The 23,872-nt window shown below is 34.2% G+C and overlaps 1 protein-coding gene across 2 annotated transcripts in view; it reads right to left on the bottom strand.

The window, feature by feature from the left end:
* The window catches only part of LOC140439164 (1-phosphatidylinositol 4,5-bisphosphate phosphodiesterase epsilon-1-like), a 579,894-nt gene that overhangs the window by 245,656 nt on the left and 310,366 nt on the right, over nucleotides 1-23,872 (bottom strand). For both annotated transcript variants that reach the window (XM_072528894.1, XM_072528893.1), the window contains exon 8: nucleotides 679-876. In XM_072528894.1, coding sequence (XP_072384995.1) covers nucleotides 679-769 — 91 coding nt within the window. In that variant the 5' untranslated portion in view covers nucleotides 770-876. The remainder of the gene's footprint in view (nucleotides 1-678; nucleotides 877-23,872) is intronic.

The following is a 23,872-nucleotide window of genomic DNA, read 5'->3' as shown; positions in this document are numbered from 1 at the left end:
CAAACCGGCCATTTTTTCGGTGTCACATCTAATGCCGCGGCGGATCTTAAAACATAAAGCACTTCAGCAGGAACACGAGGTCTTTAGAAAATGTCATTAATCATTTTGCGGCAAATCCTCAGTCCACTAGCTTTAGGACAAGAAAGGTCGCTAAAACCATTAATATTAAGGTTTTGGTGCAGAATCAGAAAGAAAGGGTTGAGAAGTGGTGTACTAGCCGTTGCAAAGATATCGGTCTTTGATTTTAGCTCTTATAACAACTATTCATTAATTTTTTATTTTACTACAGTTTTTCTTTAAAATTTAGCTTATCTAGACGAAATACTACTTCACCAAACAAACTTTGTAGGATTGTACAATATACAATGCTCTACAAAAAGAGAGAAACAGTCTTTAGCAAACTATAACTTTTTGAAAAAAAAAGCAATGCAAAAAGCTCTGTAACGCTGTAAGATAAATGGTACATGAAACAAAAAACCCGATTTTAAATATAAAACTAAATTTTTGGCGTATAATTAGAATAATTCTCCTTTTAAAAACTGCACACAAATCACTCTTGAGAGATCCTATAATTCGTGTTTTGTGCTGTAATATCATCATTGGAACTTAATTCAAGATTTACTAATAGGTTAGATAACTATATATTAGATATAAATACGAAAATTTCTAAAGACTTACCGTCAGTATGGAATAATTGGTGTACATGAATGTGGGGACCTTGATTCTTGATGGCTTTTGTTACCTTGGGGCAAACTAGCTCGCATGGCATGGCCCCTTACGTCGGGGCGGCTCACCAGCCGAGCACATGTGTCTCCCAGTGCCTCTTGGGTGTTGGAAACCACTTTCTTCACGATATAATTAATTATGTTAAGGTATCTGAAACAAAAAAATATAGTTAATAAAGATATTTTTGGAAAATTTCCAAATTTTTACAAAATTAATTAATTTACAAAAAATGTTTTGATGCTAGAGCACCGATTATTTTATTTAGATTCTTAGTTACAATATTTATTAATGTTCATTAATGTTCAACCCTTATACAAAATGCCACTAGACAAAAAGCTTAAGGTAACACGAGAGCTTTTTCCATTTGGCAGATGACATGGAGTGTGGAGGAAGTATGTGCGCAGTATGTTTACTGGTAAGCAGATAAACGTCTTTCTTGTACTTGTAGCGATCTAGAAGGAGCATATCCTTGCGAACAAAACATGATTGTTGCCTATTATTATTATGTTAATTCTCTTAAAACGCTCCTATTTGGTCAAATAGTACCTGTAAGGAAAGTCTTTTGTGTCAACAGAAACTCGCAAAGACGAAGGGATGTATACTTATCTACAATCACTTTACAATTACTGTTCAGTAGGTTTTGGTAAAGATAAACTACTATTTTTTTGGAAATACAATGGTTTTCTGTTCTTGAAATGTGCGATATGTCATATATATCCATGTCGATATATCTTCAAACATTCCAGGTGTATCTCCAAAGTTCAGACGCACTGCTACAACTTAAGTTGCTTATGTATTGAAAAACTAGTCCTGGGTCCACTAAGTTTTGACAATTATCTCTAATAACAGCCACAGAAATGCTTAGTCTGCTAAGCGGTGCATTACTTTTGACAAGTTCTGGTGGTGAAAATCTAAGGAATTAAAGAATTGCCAAAAAGCGGCTCATAACAAATTTATGAAAAACTGGAGGACCAGTGCATATATTATATATACTCCAATAATCTGACATTTGCTGACACTTGGCCAATCCACTGAGAAAATATAGCGCTATAAATACATACATTTCTTTTGTTGTCACTGGTTTATAAGTAAGAGCAAAAACTTCCATGGCGGTGTGTGGATTATCATTAAAATGTTCAAAAGCTCTTTGATCGGTCTATTCGCATAGTTTTTTAACAATACTGCTACTTAAAAATGACTCAAAACAGTTTACAGTTTCCATACAATCTTGAAAGTCAATAGCTGGGTGAAAGTTATAGTCAATGCGAAATTCGGGTATATCTCTTGAAAGCTTATCATCAAACGGATCCATAACGTCTGTTCAGCCGCTCATTTGTACCCCATCGAATGGTAATGTCTAAAGGGACAAATAAACAAAATAAAGTACCCTCAGTTGCTGGATAAACAACCAACTATACCCAAGTCTGGACATTAAATGAAAAATTGAACAAACAAAAGGCGCATTCATACACAAGAAAGGACTAATATACCTCTATGGAAGGTTATCACTCCATCTTTTGCGCGGTCTTCCGATACTTCTTGATTCTGCTTATGTGGTTATTCCATTCATTTTTTTCTATTTTGTGTCCATTCATTTATACACTGTAGTCAATATACGTATCTTTTTCTATGAGTTTTGGTTCCATTAGTTAATTTACCTCCATTCTTTGACCTCTTATCAAGCGCCATATTTCCTTTTGCGGATCGTAAAAATCATGTTCCATTTTTTTCGAAAAGCGTTCCCAGTGATCATTTTTTAGATGTAGATTTACCGAAGAATATTGAAAACTCACTAGACTGATCATTGAATAATTTTGGCAATATACATAATATAAAAAAAATTTACGGTGGATGTGGTTGTATATATTGTGGCTATTACTAATTGGTTTCTTAATATAATAAAATAAAATGTAAACACTTTTTCTGTCATACTTCACATTTCAACATCAAAACTTTCCAACCGTACGATATACTCGGAAGCCCTAAGGGCCTTCTTAGCGTGAGCTCACTGCCCTAATTGATTAAATGAACCGAGCCCTTGCTCATATTTCGAGTAAGTACAAGCAGGAGGAGTAGTCTAGGGAAACTTCTATAATTCCATTAAAATGACGAAGCGAGTTGGACGTATGTTCTGGTTCATTAAACTGAACGAAGTGAGTGTTGGGAGCTAAAAGAGGAAATGATTTTGATGAAGTTAAATATTGTAAAAGGCAATGAACATTAACAACGTCATCGGCAAAAAGTTACTCCGAGTATGTTTAAAACTACGTTAGTATGATGCGAACGAGTAAAGTTGTTTGTACAGAAATGTCACTAATACGCTAACAAAAATTAAATTTTTGCTATTTTTTTAATAGAAATTATTGCAACATGAGAGGTATTATTTTGAAAAATGTTTTACGTGAATATGAATATGGAAATAATAAAGTGTATTAAAATGCCTCTGGATGTAATGAAGCAACCAATGATATTTTAAATGGGAATAGGGGTTGTGTGCTAGCTCATTTGAAATGTTATTCAATTCTCTATTCAGTGATACAAACATTAATATATTCCTTCAGTCAATATCAATCAATTTGAAAATCTGAAATTTTCTAGAAAACTTTTTTAAATATTAAATTTTGAAATAGAATTGGTTAAAAAGACAGATTCAAACAATTTTAATAAATTGTTTTAATTAAAAAAAGATATTCGACAAGTAGGGGAGATCGAGGCTAGTTAACTAAAGGGGTTAGTTGACTAATTGCCTTTAGTTCCCCAAATGTGTAACAGATGTCGAATGTAGACACAAAATCTGAACTCTTGCGCTTCCATTTTACAATATAGCTCTTATGGTCGCTTGTGTTTTGTGTCGGTGAGAAGGAGAAATCTAGAATCATCCTTGGTAAGTAATTACTTTGGTTCTCAATATTTTGGTATTATTATCTATTAAATCGTTCGTCACAAATTTCACTAAATATTTTTGAGAAATAACATACATTGACGATGATTTGACGTGATATATTCGTATCTTTCGAAGTTAACGCATATCTATCATATGGCCCTTGGAACGACAGGTTGACGCCTGGAACTTGTCGACAAACTTCGTCATGTATTCAAATTTAAAAATTTGTGAGCTAAGTTGGCATTTTGCAATGGATTAATAAGTTAATATTGATATCGAGGTATTTGGAAACTCTTATTAACTCTTATATGGCGTATGTTTTTCCAAATGTAAATCTATCTGAAGCGTTAATGCAAGCGTGTGAATTTGCAAACATCAGATATTTGAAACATTGACGAGACGGGTATCACAACTGTTTAGAAGTCGGATAGAATAGAGGTACGACGTGGCTTCAAGTAATTAGGCAAACTCACGTCCGCAGAAAGGCTTGTGACCCCTTGTGACCCTCACTGTTGCAGTTTAAGCAAGTGGTAATACTGTTTCTCCGTTGTCCATTTTCCCGAGGGTAAACTAAAGGGACCACTTTATTACAGATGCACCTGTCGGAAGCCTAGGCGATGAAAATCCATCAGAATCGAATTTTGTGAAATTTGTCAAGCATTTTCTGTTTCACACAAGATTTTTTAAGGGGCCCTTATACTTTTGGTACTCGACAACCTTAAATCTTACCTTTCTGTAGAGGCGTTAATATGTATAAGTAAAACGGAGTAACAATTTTATCTTTTCCTCCGCACTGCTCGCATAAATTGCAGTCTGTAGATAGGAGTGTTTACGGATCTCTAAAAAAATACTACAATTCAGCTATGGGTAACTGGATGGTGAACAATCCACGTAAGGCATTTTTAATCTATAACGGTAATGGCATCGTAATATTGAATCTGTCTACAACAGCTACACCAACCAATATAATGGATGATGGGTTTAGTAAAATAGGGATATGTTCTCTGAATAAGGGTATCTTCGCAGAGAGTTACTTCTTGCCATCCTCTGTAACAGACAGGCTTACACTAGCAAATGAAAAAGGAATCGGTACCGAAAACAACAAAAATATTTCAACGGTGGAGCACGCTAAAATCATGGAGAATTCACCGAAAATTCTAGAACATTTCCCAGATCTCAACGACAATTTGTCTGCAAACACAGTCGCATCAAGAAAAATTGAACCGGCAAGTTCGATATTGATTTCTACTGCAGAAATAAGGCCGTTTCCAAAACCGGTTCTTTGACAAAATTTGAGAAAATCACGGAAAAAGAGACAAATTGCTATTTAAACCGCTACTTCAATAAAAGACGCTCTTACGGAAGAAAGGTAGAATGCGAAAGAAAAGAAAGGTTTACATAAAAGTAAAACATGCAACCAAAAGAAAAACATCAAAAACACGAAAATTAGAGACGGTCGAAAATTTCTTTTTCGGGAAGAAAGCACGATTCAATCTACGTCTGCAGCTCATCATGACTCTAGATTTTCAAAATCTGAGGGTGAAGCTGAGTGCTTAGTATGTGAAGAACCCTATCGACATAGTACTAGAGGCTGCAGCAGATGGTCTCATATTAAATGCACCAACAAAATAATATCACTTTTTTATATGCATCAATTGTAATTCAGACAATGATTTGTTTCGTTTTTAATTGTTAGATTTTCTTAATTTCAATGGTCAAAGTAAACGTGAAAAAGTAAATCTTCATTTATTTTTGGATTGGATTTTGATTTCACTAAGAAAATAATTAAGTCAACTAACCCCAGGCCGTTAGTCAACTAAACCCGCACCAGGGGCTATTTGACTTATTTGACAAGGCAGTCATAATTTGCTTAAAAGTTTTTTTTACGGAGAAATCGTTGATTTAAATTGAAAATGTACGTACAATACCTAAAAAAGTATAAAACCAGCTGACATGCTTGAATTTAACAGTATGCAAAAAATAAAATCAGTAAAAATTAATTATTGGAAAAATAAGTTAACAAACCCCGGTCTCCCCTATAAATTTTAAAAACGAATCACCATTTTTTTGAAAAAGATGTTATTTACGTACTACTAAATTGGTCTGTATTTATGCTGCCAACATATCCTGGAATTTATTTGGTTTATTTTGCTCTACCCCGATTGTAAATCAACTAAAGATTCGGGCTAGATGTAATATAGTCACTGCGTTGCTCATGCCCATCTATTTACTGCATATAGATTAATGTGAAATGAGGTTGAAAAATTTAAATTTTCATGAGGCGCAAGTATCTAGAACGATCAATACGCCTACAGCATCCAAGTTCACACATTAGCTGAAGTGAGATCATATTTCACTTGAGTAATTTGTTTATACGTTGCTTTCGAGCAGGATACACGAGGAGGGAGCGGAGGGATATCAATTTTCTCGCGACTTGGGCTCTTTTAGGCCCCTTTTAGCTCTTGTTGATGTTACCTTAATTTATTTACAGTAATACGATAGCGTCATTAGATGAGGCGTTTTGTAAAATCTGCTAAGTATAATCAATAAAATCTGTGTAAATATTGGTGAAATTCTAATATAGAAATTAAGTGTTAGTACGGTCGTCAGAGATGTGACCCCTAAAAATCATACGAACAAGCTGAATTTTGCAGGGAATAATAATTTTGGGACACCAAAAAGATGCAAAAAAGTTTACCACTTTTACCCTCGGGCTTACCCGTAAAACCTTCCTCGCAGGGGGTAAAAACGCAAAAAAAGTGTCTACCTACCATCAGACCTGAATATCGCCAAAATGTGAAGAATCTGAGAAGCTTACTGGAAAGATTTTTCAGGAAAATATTTTGCTCAGATTTCAACATTGGATTCTCTTATTCTCTTACCCTAGCATCGATAAATGTAGTACTTGCCTAGAATTACAAAATCGTATCCAAGTGGAAAAAACGAAAGAAGAAAAAATGCGTCTAAAAATGTTAATGGAGTTATACAAAAAACAGGCCCAAGCCTTCTTTCTTCTTCTTCTTGATGTGCCTATCCATTACGAATGTTGGCGATCATCATGGCAATCTTTTTTTTATCTGCAATAGCACGGAAAAGCTGCACAGATGTTGTATTGAACCAGATTCTGTTGTGAATAAAAATTACACAGACTGTGAAGTGGCTGACACGACCGAGCACTGTGTATTCGAGTGGACAGGAATGTAGGTAGGTAATTGCAGATACCATAATGCAGGTAGCAATAAGAGAAAATACTGAATACAAGGCAGTACTGGAGGCAATAAGTCGATTGTCAGAAAGAAAGAAATATTAGATCTACAGTAAAAATAAGAAAGAGAAGAAGAGAGAAAGGGAGAGAGGGAGACAGAAGACGGCATATTTATATGATGCACCGATCTGAAGAGGACCTACCGTATGAGTAGTCCCAAGGAGGGGATTGACTTAAGCTGGTAGGCAGCGAGCTGCGGGTGTATCTGTAAGTACGACTGCTCTGCAGGGGACTGTGTGCGGATAGGACATTCCATCCTGAATCCAACACACGCCAGATCCAATAAAAAAACGAAAAAACAAAAAATAATTGTATCTAGAGATAGGTTGTGACTCAAGAAAGCCTTTTTTCAATACCTGCGAAAAAAACCACAAGGATGTGTTTTAATTGTCAGAAGAACCTTGTTTTTCCAAAAGTAACTGATCAAAGTGCGTAACCGTAAAATTTTAAACAATTTTACGGTTATAACATTTCAGTAGTTGAAGGATAGTCAAATGAATCTGAATGAATGAATTGAGTCTCAATTTATACCTAGACGGAAGATAAAGCAAAAAAATTATCTAACGAGGTTGCTTCCATTGTATTTAATAAGTTGAGATCAGCCGATCTCATAGGATATGACTCCATTCTTTTGATGTCTGATGGTTGCGCTGGACAAAATAAGAATATAAATATTTTAACTATGTGCTGCAAGTTCCTGGATAGCTGTGCTCCAACAAGTATATGAAAAATTGAAACAGTATTTTCTGTAACAGGACACTTATTCCTTCCTGCCGACAGAGTATTTAGGATGATAGAGAAAAACATTGAAAAAAATCAACACAATTGTGACAAAAAAAAAATATCATAAAATTTTTAAGAAATATGGTACGATTAAATTGATTGGAAAGGATTGAGTACCGTTGAACTGGAAACAAGAAGCGAACAGTTTTATGAAAACAGCGGCTCAACTTCATTTCAAAATTTTCACCTGCCAACGACTAGTTCTTCGGAAAGCTTAACTGGGAAACATCGTTGTAAAAGGAGAGATGGCTTACAACCTTGACACTGGTGCAGAGAGGAAAATTTGTACGACCAACTGCACTATTGGACAGATAAACCCAAAAGAAATTTGTATTGGTGTGACCCTACTAGCAGAAAAGGTTAAGGCTGTAGCAAAATTGCTTGAAAAACATTTTAGAGTAAATTGGAGGGAGAATGGTACTTTGTAGTGGTACAAAAACATAATGCAAGCAGGACCTCAAATATCGGCTGAATGTGACGATTCATGTGAGCATGAAAATAATAATGCTGATTTTGATGGTGATCTTGTGTTAATTTCAATTTGAATGTTACTAAAGTTTAAATATTTTATAAGAAATAATTTTCTTTTAAAATACTTTGATTCCCTATATGAATGTTATAAGCAATAAATTTTAAGTTAGGCCCAAACCGAGGGTACACTCTTTCAAATATTTTTTTTTGGCAGCAAAAACGGACACCTACCATTACATTTGAATCAAACATGGATATTTACCGATTATTGTTCCAAAAGCGGTCATCTGTATTTTCAAATAATAATTTTATAATAATTTCATATATTTCTAATATCAGAATGTCCACAAGGTTACTTTTAAAGCCTTCACCAAAATTATAGGAAGTGAGAATTTTATGAAAAGAATAATAGCAGCTTTGTACAAAAAAACCAACTTATTTCAATTTTTCTTGCATGACACACATGCCTGTCTTTGATATGAAGCCACTCACTCTCTTCTCTGATGACTGGAGAAGTAATTAATGTATTATTATATATGAGTGAATATAGTTTACTCCTTGAAAATTTTCCACAAAAAATATTTCCCAGCTATAGATTTAAGATAATAGACCAACACAACGTATTGTAGACAAAGTTATAGCGACTTGTTTCCAGGATAATGTCTTTTTAAGAGCATAAATTACCGGTTGTAGATGCAAGCGTAGCTCCAACGCAAATAGCTGAAATAAATCATCTCGCAGCGGGGATTCAGATTTGGTGAGGTAATCGGAATAAATGAGAAAACAATTGGGATACATTAATTGCGGTGGGTTGGATTACACGAGAGGGATGCCGGTGCAGATTTAAATTAACCCGAAAATTAACCCTTTGTTTTTTGGGGGAGGGTAGCAATATATAGTTATTTGCAATTTTTTACCTTGATGTTAACAAGTATATGATACTCGTATAATTTTCGAGGTGCTTATAACGTACTCACATTCAGTGACGTCCTTAATAATGTGCACGGGCACATGTGCACGTACAGTTGCAAATTAATTTGCTAACTATTAAATAATATACCAATTTTTTCGGATAGGATTATTTACATAATATATAAATAAAGAACTAACTGTAACATCAGCTTTCTTTACGATAATATAAATAAAAGACTGGCTTTTAATACATACAAAAAATTCTAATTTATGTCCAGTGTTTTATCATATACAACACCAACAAAGGTAATATCTGTAACATCCCATTTATCAACGTTCACTTTTTCACGTTACAATAACTGCACTTTCTGTTATCGTATATCATTGTCCACATCCATTTCCAGGAATAATATTGGTAGCAATAACATTACAAGCTTGTCACTTTACTAGAATAAAGTCGTTTCTGTCGTATAGCAACGAATGGTTCCATTTTTCAGCATTACTTCGTTACCAGGATTTCAACCCTTAAAATGCAATGAATGTCGGAACGTTAGAAATAGGTTGCAATTCTTTCCGAATTGAACACAAAACGAATCACTTTAAATTGTATATTTCGTGTTACGTTTAACAGTTTAAACAAGAACATAATTGAAATGTGGGTTATATGATAGATATAAACAACATTTTATTCCCAGGGGTGACTGTTTCCTCGGAAGAGAACGCTGGGAATACTCGAATAGGAAAATTGGATTAAAATATTGATAACCGAGGACGATTAACAGCAATTTTGGATAGAAAAATACGGCGCAAATACAAATTGTACAGTAAAATACATTCAAAAATATGTTAGATAATTTAATATATCTGATACTTAGACGAAACGAATATTAATAAATTATATGATTGAAAAATTACCCATCTTTAAAGACAATCTTTGAAAAATTAACCGGAGCAGTATCTAGTAAGTTACAGTGTAACGATGTTCTGATCGTTTAACAGTTCTAACCGTGGGAGTGTCAATATTTGCGCATCCACTTCTACAACGAGACGACGAAGTGGGATTCGTAGCGACTATTTAAGGCGTGTGAGTTGCGGAATTAGACAGTCTTGTAGCTAGCGTTCTAGGCTCCCTGACTCGCCGGTGTAGTGAACCTGCGAGCCAACCCGGACAGAGAGATTTCCGTATTAAGGATCGTACTCTGTCCTTAACCGAGCGGAACCCATCGGTATTGTGTATTGAACATTACCGTGAGTCTGCACAGAGCCAACCCGGACAGGTTCATTTCTTTATTAATAATAATTAATTTCTTTTCTTTTATAGACGTTCGCCAGGGAGTTCATTCATCGCGGGACCCAGACGGAGACGTAGAATTCACTTCATTTTTATTTATTGTATATGCGGCGTAGAATTCATTTTATTTTATTTATTGTATATATGCTGAATTAATAGATTTATTTTTTTATGTCAACCTGTGTTTTACTGAGTCTGTCGCCCCGAAAGAGCTACCCATCACAACAGTGATTCATTATCTTCTTTCCAAGATACACATTTACTACGAGTGTTGAATACTAACAGGGCTATTTTTACTTTATTAGCTGCTGCTCTAAACAGTCTAGTATTTGAAAGTGAAAACCACTATCTAGATTATTTCGTCTAATCGTCGGATTTTATTAGAAGTTCAGCCACGATTGTATCCCTTATGCCTTTGAGAGTACTGAAAGATGAAATCAAGGAAATTAAAATATGTGCCATATATATTTTCCCCACCTAGTCTTCTCCTGACTCTACTGTTTGATATACGATCCACCCAGAAGATCCGCTACATTTTTTTTTAGCACATCTCAAAAGCCTTCAGTCGTTTAAGCGATGCTTCGGTTAGTGTCCAAGATTCTTCTATCTCGTAAAGAAGAACTGAACATACATAGCAGCCAAAGAACGCGGAAATGGAAAAAGAAATAACGTCTTGGTTTTTATTTGACAAGTATGGTTCTTTAAAATTTTGCTCACTTAAAACGATGTTATATTTTTCACTTTTACTTAGTAATACCAATTCCTATAATTCTCAACCTCGATATTAAAAATCATTATCATAATCCAACCCTTAGTAATAATTCCTATTCTCACTCTCACCTTACCCTCAAGAAATACAGACATACCTTAGAAAATGAAAAATAAACTCGCTCTAGACTGTTGACTCTAACTGAGGTGTTAGTTCTCAAAGGGACTCGGGAAAAATCCTCTCTTCGTCGTGTGGAGGTTGCACCGGTAAAATCAATTAAGTATATGGGAGTCTGTTTGTCGGAAGGTCTAAGGTTCGGAGTATACATCCAAAAGACAGTAGAGAAGACGAACTGAAATCTGGAGGCGTTAATACGGCTGATGCCAAACATTGGAGGCCTAGGAAGCATAAAAAGAAATGTGCTAAATGGAGTTTTCCAGTCGGTGGTAAATAACGCTGCCCCTGTGTGGTGTAGTGTACTAAACACTGCGAAATACGCTAAGCTGATGGAGAGTTCGCAAAGGCGAATGCTATAGTGCATATAGAACAGTTTGAAATGAGGCTCTATATGTCATTGGAGCGGTAATACCGATCGTTTTGTTGTGTAAAGAGCGAGCGAGGATGTATGCGAAGAGGATGGATGTAAATATAGATGAGAATGAGAGAGAAAGAACGATAGTAGAGTGGTAGAGAGAATGGGCAAATGATAGTGGAAAGGCAAGGTGAACGAAGGAGCTTTTTCCCGATCTGAGACCGTGGTGGGAATGTAAGTTTAGGAAACCAGACTACTTCCTGATGCAGTTTCTGACCGGACATGGTAGTTTTGGCACCTTCACAAATAGAATAGGCAAATCTGCCTCCGCAGACTGTACTGTTTGTGGGGTACCGAAAACTCTCACCCACATTTTTTACTGCCAGAGATGGGCAAATGAGATGTGAGATTTCAAATTGCGAATGGGTTTCGGGCTGGATGAAAGAAACATTGTAAACAAAATGTTGAGAGGAGAGAAAGAATGGAGAGAAGTACACTGTCTGATTTCTGTGGTGATAAAGAAAAAGGAGCAGGAGGACAGAGGAAAAAATTGAGCCAGGGATCTAAAATTTATAGTTAATATTATTAATTAGTTAATGCTCTAACGTCTAAACATTTTCTGATTTACAGTATTAGGTATGGTTATTTATAAATTTTTAGTTTTTTTTTTATTTTAGTTGTGTATTGAGTGGAAAGACCACCTCTCTGGAACGGTGGTTAAGGTTTTAGCCGGAACACGATTGATCCGGCACTACCCTGGGATCTTCTGGCCTAGTAACCTACTCGGCTGAAAGATACCAGGGTGTCTTGTTCCGTGACGTAGATGTCCAAAAAATTTTCCCGTAGATTTTCCCCACCGTTGCCTGTCAGAATTCAATGGATACCTTCTTAGGCTCTTACTGGAATTTGTCAATACGGCAATTAAAAAAAAAGACTGTTGACTCTCGGTAGCAAAAGACGCTTTTATTTTTGCTCTGCGTGTGTCTATCAAACACGCATATTTTAACACTTCTCTCTGACTGTGGCGATTGTACCGAAAAGACGATTTTCTCTCCTCTCTGTGTGTGTTTGTCAAAAAAATTATGTTTTGACACATCTCTCTGATTCTTGTTCCGGTAACAAAAGACGCAGTGTACTCAACTCTTCGTTTTTAGAGTTTGTGCCTGATTGAGGTGATAGTTCGTTATTTCAGTTAACAAAAAAGAGTACCCCTCGTACGAGAAACAACCGAGTATAAATATCGCGAATGGAAGCCTGCTTATCTGAATACTGCGAGTGTGTGTAACGATGATATTGGTAAGCTTTTTTATAAACTTGATTTGGCTATTATCGATATAACCCTTAATTACCTCTCCTAATTATTTTGAAAGCCCGAGTAAGATTAATAATGACATATGCGTCAGAAACAAGATCAATTATATTATATTATCAATTAATAACATTCTCAATACTATCAAAAACTATATTTCTTTAAGACCGGCACACACACCACATAAACGATGTTTCATTTTTTATAAAAATAACAAAAGTTTCATACAGCCAGTTGGCATAGATACGTTTTCCAAAATTCCTTCCGTTATTTCTAAATTCTTAAAATTAGAGGACCCGCATCTCTACACTGGGCATTGTTTTAGACGTTCCTCTGCCTCAATACTGTGTGACAGTGGTGCAGATTTTTCAGCTATTAAAAGACTAGGTGGCTGGAAATCGACTGCTGTAGCAGAAGGTTATATAGATAAATTTACGCAGAATAAACTTGAGATGGCTGAAAAACTCTTGGGACAAAATACCACTAAACCTTGTCAAAGTACTTCCTTCAGCACCACCGCTTCTTCTTCTATCACAAAATTTACAGAGGTCCAAGAAGACTTAAATATAAATTTGTCACAATGCTATACAGCAGATAATCATTTATCAATACCTTCCTGTAATTTCAGTAATAATTGTACTATTTCGAATATTAATGTTTACAATAATAAAACTACCACTAAGGAAAATTAAACTTTGAATAAAGTTAATGAAAGCTGAAAAAATTGTTGTTTATCGATAAGTAAATAAAAATTTAAACTAAGATATCCTTATTAGGACGGAAAATAACTATTTCTGTCGATCGTCCATTTATGATCAATTTTAACACCCTCAAAATCATTAATTAATGACCCCTATTAATGAATGATTTTCTATTAATGAACGATTTCATTACAGTCAACACAACATTCATACTTGAATAAATTAAACGCTCTATGATTGGCAGTGACCTGTGGTGTAGGGATGGGAAAAACCTACCGGTTTTAACCGAAAACCGGTTTTTTTACTTCGCAATAACCGGTTTTATCAGTTGTTTTTTTGTCCCGGTTATAACCGGTTTTTTATTTTTAAAGTATAAACCGGTTATTAGGTTTTTACGGTGATTAGGATTAGGTTAGGTATTATTTTGGATCCCAATCATAATTTATATTTTTAAGTAATTATTCCAAACAAAACCATAATAAGTTTTATTATAATATTTCGTTGAAAAGGTATTTGTAATCATAATATTTACATAAGAAGTGATCTGGTTATTCTATTTTTCACACTTGACTCTTGACATTGAAAGTGGGTGAATGGCTGTTTCTGATTACCAAAAATATTGTTCTGACTATAAATATCGAATTACCGATTACGAATACGAATCTCCAAGGATTTCCCTACGTTTTCAAAACGATACACCCATACAGGAAGTATTAAATGAGTTAAAATGTACCTATTATACAAATATACAAACGTGTTAAAAGTAATACATGATAATTTTTTTTTGATGGTAGTAAAAATAAAAGATGAATTGCATTATTCAATTTATTTTTAAGTAAAATATTTATGTTGATATTTTTTTTAAATCCCATTTGAAAGAGTCTTGGAAATTTTTTTATAAGTTGAAATGGTTGGGGTGGGAAATTTTTTGGGTTTGGGAGGAGAGGAAAATGGGTGGGTATTTTAGAGGATTATATTTTTAAATAGTGGTAAATTAAATTTGCATCATTAATTGAATACAATAATTGCATATTATATTGTACTCTCATTATATTCATTGACAATAGAACCTGAATTATTTTAGCGCTCTCTGCTGAGCAGTAGTATAATAATTTTGGTTTACTGCTCTCTGCATCTGACTACAACCGGATGGAATTCTGTCTACCATATGCTTAAAAGATTCACACTAATGTCCCCATATATAGCTGCAATATTGGCAGATCCCTCGATTAAAAAAGCACCAAGGATGATTTCTGGTTCAGATATAAAACTAATCACTGAAATTGTAAGCATTTTATCGCCTTTCGATGAGGCCACAAAGGAGATCTCGGGTTCCCAGTACATTACTGCTAGCCTTGTTATCCCCCTTATGTCTATTATCGAAATATTTTTGAAAAACCTCAAGCCAAACATAAGTACAGCTCAAAAGTTATGCCAAAATCTTATAACTAGCCTTCAAGAGAGGGGCACTAAGCTTTTACGAAATACTCTGCTTTGCCATGCTACAATCACGGACCCGAGGTTCAAAAAACTATATCTGAATCCGTATATAGTGGATACAGTCACATCCAATTTAGGCTCGGAAGTTTGAACGTACCTTACCGAAATCGGAAAACTTTCTTCTTCCTGCTCCTTCCAGAATGAAGAAGCCAAAGTGAGTTTAAAATCAAACCCTCTTTGGTCTTCACACGATCTGGAGTTGGTGAACAGTGGTTTCAGTTCAAGTTCTCAGGATACACAGATTCAAAGTTCTTTTTCAAATGAACTGACTCTATATCTGCAGCGGCTTTTGCTGTCAAGTGATCCGTTTTCATTCTGGGATCAGAACAGAACCTGTATGCCAGGCTTGGCTTTTATAGCTAAAAAAATACATGTCGTTGGTCGGAAGTTCGGTGGCATCATAAAGACTGTTGTCATCATTGAATGATATTGTGTCAGATGAGAGAAGCCGCTTAACCGACCAACATATATATGAACGAGTTTTTCTCAATAGGCTTCATGAAAAATACTCTCCAACATAATGCTAAATCCATTTCATATAATATAACCTATTTGTAACCTTCTAACCTATACTTTTTTACTTAAATAATTACTTCATATTCTATATATTCTATATATTTTATTATATATTATTGCAATATGTATATATATTAATCTTACGCTATAGTATATTTAATAATAATCACTAAATATATATTAATAATAAAATAATAAATAAATATAATAATTAATAGAATAAAATGGTTTTATTAAAAATTGTGTTTTATTTATATTGATATTGATGTTTTTTCGATAGTACTAATTTTGATCATATTGATATCGAGTCGAATGAAGTATCGCAAACTACAACTTGCATTGTAAATGTAACTTTGTAACTATTAAATTAAAAAAACCGAAAACCGGTTTTTGGAAAAACCGGTTTTTTTGGCCGGTTATAACCGCCAGGTTAAACCGTAAGCAAAAAAAAACCGGTATAACCGAAAACCGGTGTTTTGTCAAAAACCGCCATCCCTACTGTGGTGTAGGCAACCAAAAGTATACCTATTTATATTCCCACTAAAAATTTTAAAATAAAGTAGCCGCTGTTAGTACTATCTGTCATTGTATGTCATTATTTATTTTATTGTTTAAAATTCTGTGTATTTGAACAATCAAAAGATGGATATTGACGAAGAGTTTAACTTAACTCCGACCAGAAGTGGCAGAAACTGCAAATGAAATATCTTTAAGTTTACTTAAAAGTGTATATTATTTCATTAAAGTTATGGAAAGCTGAAAACTTGTTGTTTATCGTTAAGTAAATAAAAATTTAAACTAAGATATCTTTATTTCTGAAAAGTACGGTCGACGGAAAAGTTTTGTAACGAACTCGTGAATTAAAATGACGATTAACAATCTCGAACATTAATGCGTTCGCTCCGCTCACGCGTTAAAATATCTCAATTTTAATTAATAACTATTGTTGGTTAAATAACTATTAAATTATCGAAAATATAGTTTAAAGACCGAAAATATGGAAATGCATAGCTATTAATGATAACATTTTAAGTGGTTGCAATGTTTAATTATAATAATTAACAATTATTTGGTTTTTAATTAATTATGTTCGAGATTCTTATTAGTACTGGATTAACAAATAGTAAAACTACAGAATAAAATTACCTATACTTACTATAGTCTGATGATGTAGTTTGATCGAACAAGATTTACGATTAATATCAAACCTCTTCTATAATCAGCGAACAACAGTAAAAATTGGGAGTGAGACTGTCGAAATATCCGAAGTCGAAATTAGGTTGAGGGGTGGGGAGATTCCTTTATAATTTGAGAAAGATATATTAAATAGCAAAACACAGAGAAAAGAAAGAAAAATATTTTAATCATATTATGAAAAGTATGAATGTCAAAATGCAATATGAAGATCACTTTTAACGGTTTATTAAACGACGAATTTCGCAGATATCAGACCTTCTAATTCACAATTTTTACACTACAATATTTCAAAGCAACATTTAAGTTCAAATCTAGAAGTCAAATTTACATAAATACGAAATAAATCAACTCCAACGCTTTAGCGATCAGTACGCCTCTATTTTTGTCCATTTATTTAGCAATCAAATACGAGCTTACAGCATTTCTCGCATTAACTGTAAGCTCGTTTTTCTTTCCGCTTTTCCAAACTTTGATTTATTAAGAAGATTCATGAGAACTGCGCGTGAAAACCTTCGCTGGCGCGCAATTAAGTTACCAAACTATTTTAATAAAGTTGGCATTTCTCTTAACTTTGGAAAAGTTATACTTTTAGGCTTGATATATTAGGGAAAACATGCCTTCGGAATGTTCCGGGGTTGTTAGATAAGATGTTATACGACTTTTTCAGATCTGGGAAAATATGTTGGCAGAAAATTTTTTATTGTTGGGGAAATTTCATAACTAAGTCGACCAAGATGACTTTATTGATATTCTTTTAAAGACAAGAATATGACTGCTATAAGTGTAATGTACAAGGTAAGTAATATAGACGATGGTTTTTTAGAAAATATGACAGTATTTGCTGTAACTTCAAATACATACTCATATTTTTAAAGCGGAATAATGATACATAACTTTTTTGTTTCGAAAGCTCAATATTTTCGGATCAATACTGTGCTACGTCCAACGCTTCCTACTTAAGCCACAAATTGTCGAGGCTGCAATTAGTAAGGCAGTTTGGGTAGGTCTGCGCATGATCTATGTTCTGTGTGACGCTATATTCACATTTATTATCTGTTACACTTCTAAAGCCCCACTTTATTTGCTTGGATTTCACTGGACCCAATCTTTTATTCTTTTGAACTTGAATTCTCAACCGAAAAGGGTGTGGTGTTTATCAATTGTGTGCATGGTCCCTTCCATAAATTCGTGTGCGTTTCTGTGTCGATTGGGGATAGGAAAATCGGTGGCTTTAGACTTTTTTTATTTAACTTGATTTCATACAGCATTATTTAAGTATGCAAAAATGATTTAGTTTAAAGTGACATTAACTTCTTTAACGTGGGTTGATCTAGACCAGAATGAACAGGCGTATTCTACCATAGAGTAACAGTGATAGAGTTATCAAGATATGACACAAGAGCTTATTAAGTGGACAAATAAAAAACTTGGAAAGGTCAGATCTAAGTATTCAAATCCCTCAAGAATGGAACTACATAATGTCACAGTTGGAGGAATAAATTGCTTTCTAGTTTAATTGATTTATACAGCTGTATTTAAATCAAACCATGAGGATATTTGTAGACACTCTTTGTCTGTAAAAATATTTTCTGCTCTTATCAACTGCTTGAGATTCGAAGATCCAGTTACAAGATCGACAAGAACGAAAAAAACTGATCCAGGTGCTGAAATAACGGAATTGCTTTTAAAAGTTAATCAAATTTAATCAAAGCTCACAACCCTCATTTTCTTTAGTGTCTAACACAAAAACGTGTTATATTTATAATACATGTCTATATTGTGGTAAAAGTAGTGATGGTATTGGACTCTCTCAAACAGAAAAAAAAATTAAAGATTATGTAAACCAATATTTATGGTAATCTTTTTCCGAATTCTTCATATGAGTACAACAAATTCATTTATTATACACCAATCACACCGTGATAGAGAACTTCTTACTAGGATGGTATTCATGAAGATTGCTAAATAGTTGATTAAACCAGATATAAAAAAACCGTTTTATAATATAATACTGTCACGTGAACTTCAAATGCCAATCGATAGTATCCTAGAGGAGACTATGATGAAACTAATACTGGTTGCACCAGCTTGTTCCATCATCATCATCATCATTGGTGCTACAGTCCTATAAAAGAGCCTCGACCTTCCCAAGTCTCTTACGCCAGTCAGTTCTATCCATTGCCAACTGTTGCCAGTTTGCTGCGCCTATTTGTCTACCATCCTCATCTACACCATCCCTCCATCTTTTTGTTTTGGTCTACCCCTTTTTCTACTTCCCACAGGTTGTGACATAAGGATTCTTCTAGGAGAGTTGTTCTGCTGTGATCTTGCCAGATGTCCTGCCCATCTTAGTCTTCCTATTTTTATAAAGGATACTAAGTCTTTACCACCAAATATATGTTTATATCTGTGATATATCTCGTAGTTGTACCTCCTTCTTCAAACACCATTTTCGCAGATGCCACCAAATATTCGTCTCAGGATCCTTCGTTCAAATATAAGCAGGAGATTTTCATCTGCCTTGGAAATGGTCCATGCCTCCGACCCATATGTCAACACTGGTTGTATAAGGGTTTTGTATATGGTTATTTTTGTTTTTTGGCTTAAGTTTCTGCTTCTCATATGTCTACTCAGTCCAAAATAGCATTTGTTTGCAAGGATTATTCTTCGCTTGATTTCTTCCGTCATGACGTTCTCCTTGGTGATCAGGGAGCCTAAGTATGTGAATTTGTCCACCACTTCAAAGGTAGAATTATCAACCGTGAATTGGTGGCCGATGTTTCTGGCTTTATTGTTGGGTGTTATTGCCATTATCTTAGTTTTATTTTCATTTACTTGCAGGCCCATATTTTTTGAGGCGTGTGACAAGGTGAGCTTGTTCCCTATTTATACCAAAAAAGAATAGAAAAACTGCATATTTTGCTTGCAAAAAGCTTACATATTTAGAGTGTTCCTAAAATTTTGCCTATATTGTGCGGAAAGCGAATTGCAAAATGGCCCGTTAATTACATGTTCACACTTTTTACTTGATTTAGGTTTTCTTTCATAAGTAGCATTTTTATGTTCATTTCTCATTCATAATCTTGTATATGTGGGAATTTTGACCAATTTTTTTAATATTAATGATTTATCTCAGGTAATATCCGCTCGTGTTTTTTTCATGACTATTTCACTAGACTATTTTTAACTGTTACTGACAAAACTCCTTACTGTCCGTGATTTCTCAGCGACAAAATTATGACAGATTCGTCACGAAGGTGTCTGGTAATTCTATTGTTGTCAGTTTGACAAACGTCTTTAACACTTGGACTGCCACCATAGTAAAAAAAGAGGATCCTTCTGGCCGTAAATATCTTTCCCTCTATATAGACACAAAATTAAAAACTAAGCATATATGTACACGTTTAAAAAAAACGGTAATTTGCGTAAGTTAGAGATGAGAATCACCCAATGATTCATGCAAACTTGTTGACTAATATCTTTTATTACAGCCGTGTGCATCATATATGATTCATGCTATCCTGTGATCTGATATCGTTTATTAAATTATATGCCCTTTCCCATACCGACTTTGTCAAATAACCTACTGGATAAGGGACGTAAAATTTATACAGATAATTATTACACCAGTATTTCTCTAGCCCATAAATTACAGAACAGAATCACTCATTTAGTTGAAACTCTGAGAACCAACCGAAAATTAAATCCCAAACATATAATTGATACAAAATCGCAAAAAGGACAAACAACTACAGCTGAAAGTAATACAGGAGTGGTGATTTAAAAATGAAAGGAAAACGCGATGTTTATACTCTAACTACAAAACACTGCCGAACTCACAGACGACAGCCAAAACCAAAAGTTGTAACCGACTACAATAAACATAAAACATACATCAATCTGTGTGACCAAATGAAAACCACCTTATTGAGAAAGGGAGTAAAGTGGTACAGAAAGTTAGCAATTTGTGGGTTTTACGGTAGAACCCACTTTTCAGTCTGTGAGAATTAAACATTGGTTCACATATTTCAGATGTCAAATACAGTTTTTGTTGCTTACAGTCGTTTACTTTTAAACTGCATTAATAATACATTGATATAAGAAGCCACAACTGCTTCTCGTACTACCCGTGCATCACGTTATGCTTCTCATGGCAGTGAAAGTGTTAAGGCGTAATCAATTTTGAACAGATATAATGAATCCACACGAAAAATCAAGATTTGGATGCTAGTTAGGTGAAGAAATCAAAAAATTGGTTTCGGAAACTGTCCCATTGAACACGAAGAGGTCCAGAAGCTCTATTTGGACCCAATTTGCAGAGTTCCTACGGGTGAGAAATTTTACGCTTGAAAGATGTACTACCATAACGGAACTAGTAAAAATTCTCAAGGATTATGCCTTTAACATGAAAAAAGGCAATGGCGAACACTATAAAGAGTCGTCTGTAAAGTCAATGTAGAAAAGTATTTTACGGAGTATGGCATAAAAATAGACCCTTTTACAGATGTATCTTTCAAATGTGCAAGATTGGCCAGAGATACCAAGCACAGGCAGCTTCAAAGTATCCAAGAAAAAAGAAAACTCAGTTCAAACAGCATTATCCACCGGAGAATCATTAAAAATCATCCAAGCTACGACGAGGAAACCCCCGATGGAGAACAAAAAAAGTTTTTTACCTTTGCTCATTTGAAATTGCTTGGAGAGGCAATGGGGCAGTAAACTGCAGGATTTACTTTTTCCAGAACGAACTTAATATTATGGGAGAATTTACGGGTCGAATTAAATACAAAAGCATTTTTTATAAAATCAATCAAGGCGGTTCGAAAAGTTTGGCAAGCACGGAATGGCTGGTAAGAAATTCATCAAACGAAAATTTATGCCCAGTTAGATTATTTTTAAAATTAATGGAAAAAAGGGGACCAAAGATTTTATCAAACATACTCTTTCCTACCGTTCACCCTAACTGGAAGGATGGATCTTGATTCAAAAACTGTTCACTTGGAATCAACACCGTATCTAAGTGGACAAAAATATCAGCTGAAAAAATTGGAACAGACACAAAAAAACATAAAAATAACAAACCATTCTATCGATCTTCGGTTGTATCAGCCTTGTTCAAGCAAGATTTTTCATTGATATGGTGCATTAATTGTCTCGTGAAATAGTCTTGTCGAATATCATTAGAGAGAAAATTATTTACCGGCAAAATTTTCTTCTGGTTTTATTCGTTTTGGCAATTTTCGCTTATGAAATTTTGACAAAATCATTCGACTGACGTCTCGTGATTTAACTGTCAAAATTTAATTCGCGAAAATTGCCAGGCAACAAACTTTCATACTAGTCGAAAATATTGCCGGCAAAATTTTCTCTCTTAACATCATATGCTAAAAAACTAGCTTTTTTTCTTTAATAACGCATGTTTTTTTTGTTACATATCCGGTCCCAGAGACTTTATAACACCGTGTACGCAAAAAATATTCACCACGGTAGTTAAAAATATAGAATTTCATAAATAAATATAGTACTTAATGTAAAAACATTTCACAGGAAAATACATTCAGATCACATAATACTGGCCATAATATAAGATTCTAGAAATAATTTTAAAAAAGATGAATTTCCAAAGGTAAACTTAACTTAAATCATCTCTTGAGCCGTAATAGAAATCCGCTAGCTACTATTCCATGACTTAGATCCTAGATAGGATTACACTTCTTTTAAAAATTCCTCGGGCGTACAGCGAAGCATTTGTTAACTTTTTATTAACTTTTCGAGAGACACGCAAGCATTAATGTCGCATCTGTGTTCGTAAAAACTACGACCTTTTTTTATTTATGTTCAGAATTTTCCCGAACGTAGAGAAAACGCTAGATACTCGATGCAGGAAACTCTCGAGGAGATAGCAAGGGAAATGTTCTGGCTGTGCCGGGTTGACAGACGATCCTGAGTAAAATCGTAAAAGCGAACGGGGGTTCCGATGTTTTTCCGATAACATGGAGGTATGAATGATATGGGAGCAGTTATTTTCTCCGGGAGCAGATTTTCGGTAATAGAGGTAATACGTCTCGAGCATATGGGACAAAAATTCACATAGATTGCCTTTTTTTGTATAAAAAACTGTTATTACTTTAAGTTTTTGATTTTATCTAAATATAAATAAAATCTTATATCGTTTTTTTTGTGGTGGAATGTGTTTGAATATATAGTTATATATATACATATATATATATATATATATATATATATATATATATATATATATATATATATATATATATAGAAAAGAAATTTAATCTTTGCAGATTAGTTAAATAGTAAACTCTTAAATATTGGGGAAATCTGCAAGAAATACTCTAATGTGTATCAATTGTTTCGCCGAACGTTTTCGCCAAAGACAATTAATTTGGCTTCTTCAGGGCTGAAAGAGAATAAATTATAATTAGCTACCATATATTATCTATTAAAACATTATTGATCTTACCGTAACTTAGAATTGTAGAGTTAGAATATTAAAAAACTTTGCTAGTAACATAGTGGTGTTTTTTGTTACTATGTGCAAAAAAAGTTTTTTTATAAGAATTGAAATGTATGGTAGCTTCGAACTTGACACGTAAAGGCTTACCCAAGGTTAATCGAAAAACCCAATGCAACTACATTTAAAAGGAGGTAATTCTTTGAAATGTCGGCAATAACTAAATTTTTGATTTTAAATAGTTGTGTGTGTGTGTGTGAGAGAGAGAGATGGCATTAGACAAAAAATCTTTTTGCCACAGAAAATTGTTATAAGGATGTTTAAATTTTTATTTTAGAATCGTTTATAAACTTGATTAGAATATTATATATAGATTTGTCAGAATAAGATAACAGATTGCTGATGTTCACTGGTAGGCTAATATTGAGATCAATTAAATCTAGATATAGGCTTCGAGTCTGTTCCCTATGATTAGGACAATCGAAAAATAAGTGGTTCAAATCTCCGACAGATTTACCATCACAAGGACAGAAAGGGGTTTCATAGATTCCAATCCTATGCAGATGCTCTGGAAAGAGGCCATGGTTAAGTTTTAACCGGGTTA

The sequence above is a fragment of the Diabrotica undecimpunctata genome, chromosome 4, assembly GCF_040954645.1.
Source record: "Diabrotica undecimpunctata isolate CICGRU chromosome 4, icDiaUnde3, whole genome shotgun sequence".
NCBI classification, from domain to species: domain Eukaryota; kingdom Metazoa; phylum Arthropoda; class Insecta; order Coleoptera; family Chrysomelidae; genus Diabrotica; species Diabrotica undecimpunctata.
This window is presented reverse-complemented; position numbering and strand designations above follow the sequence as displayed.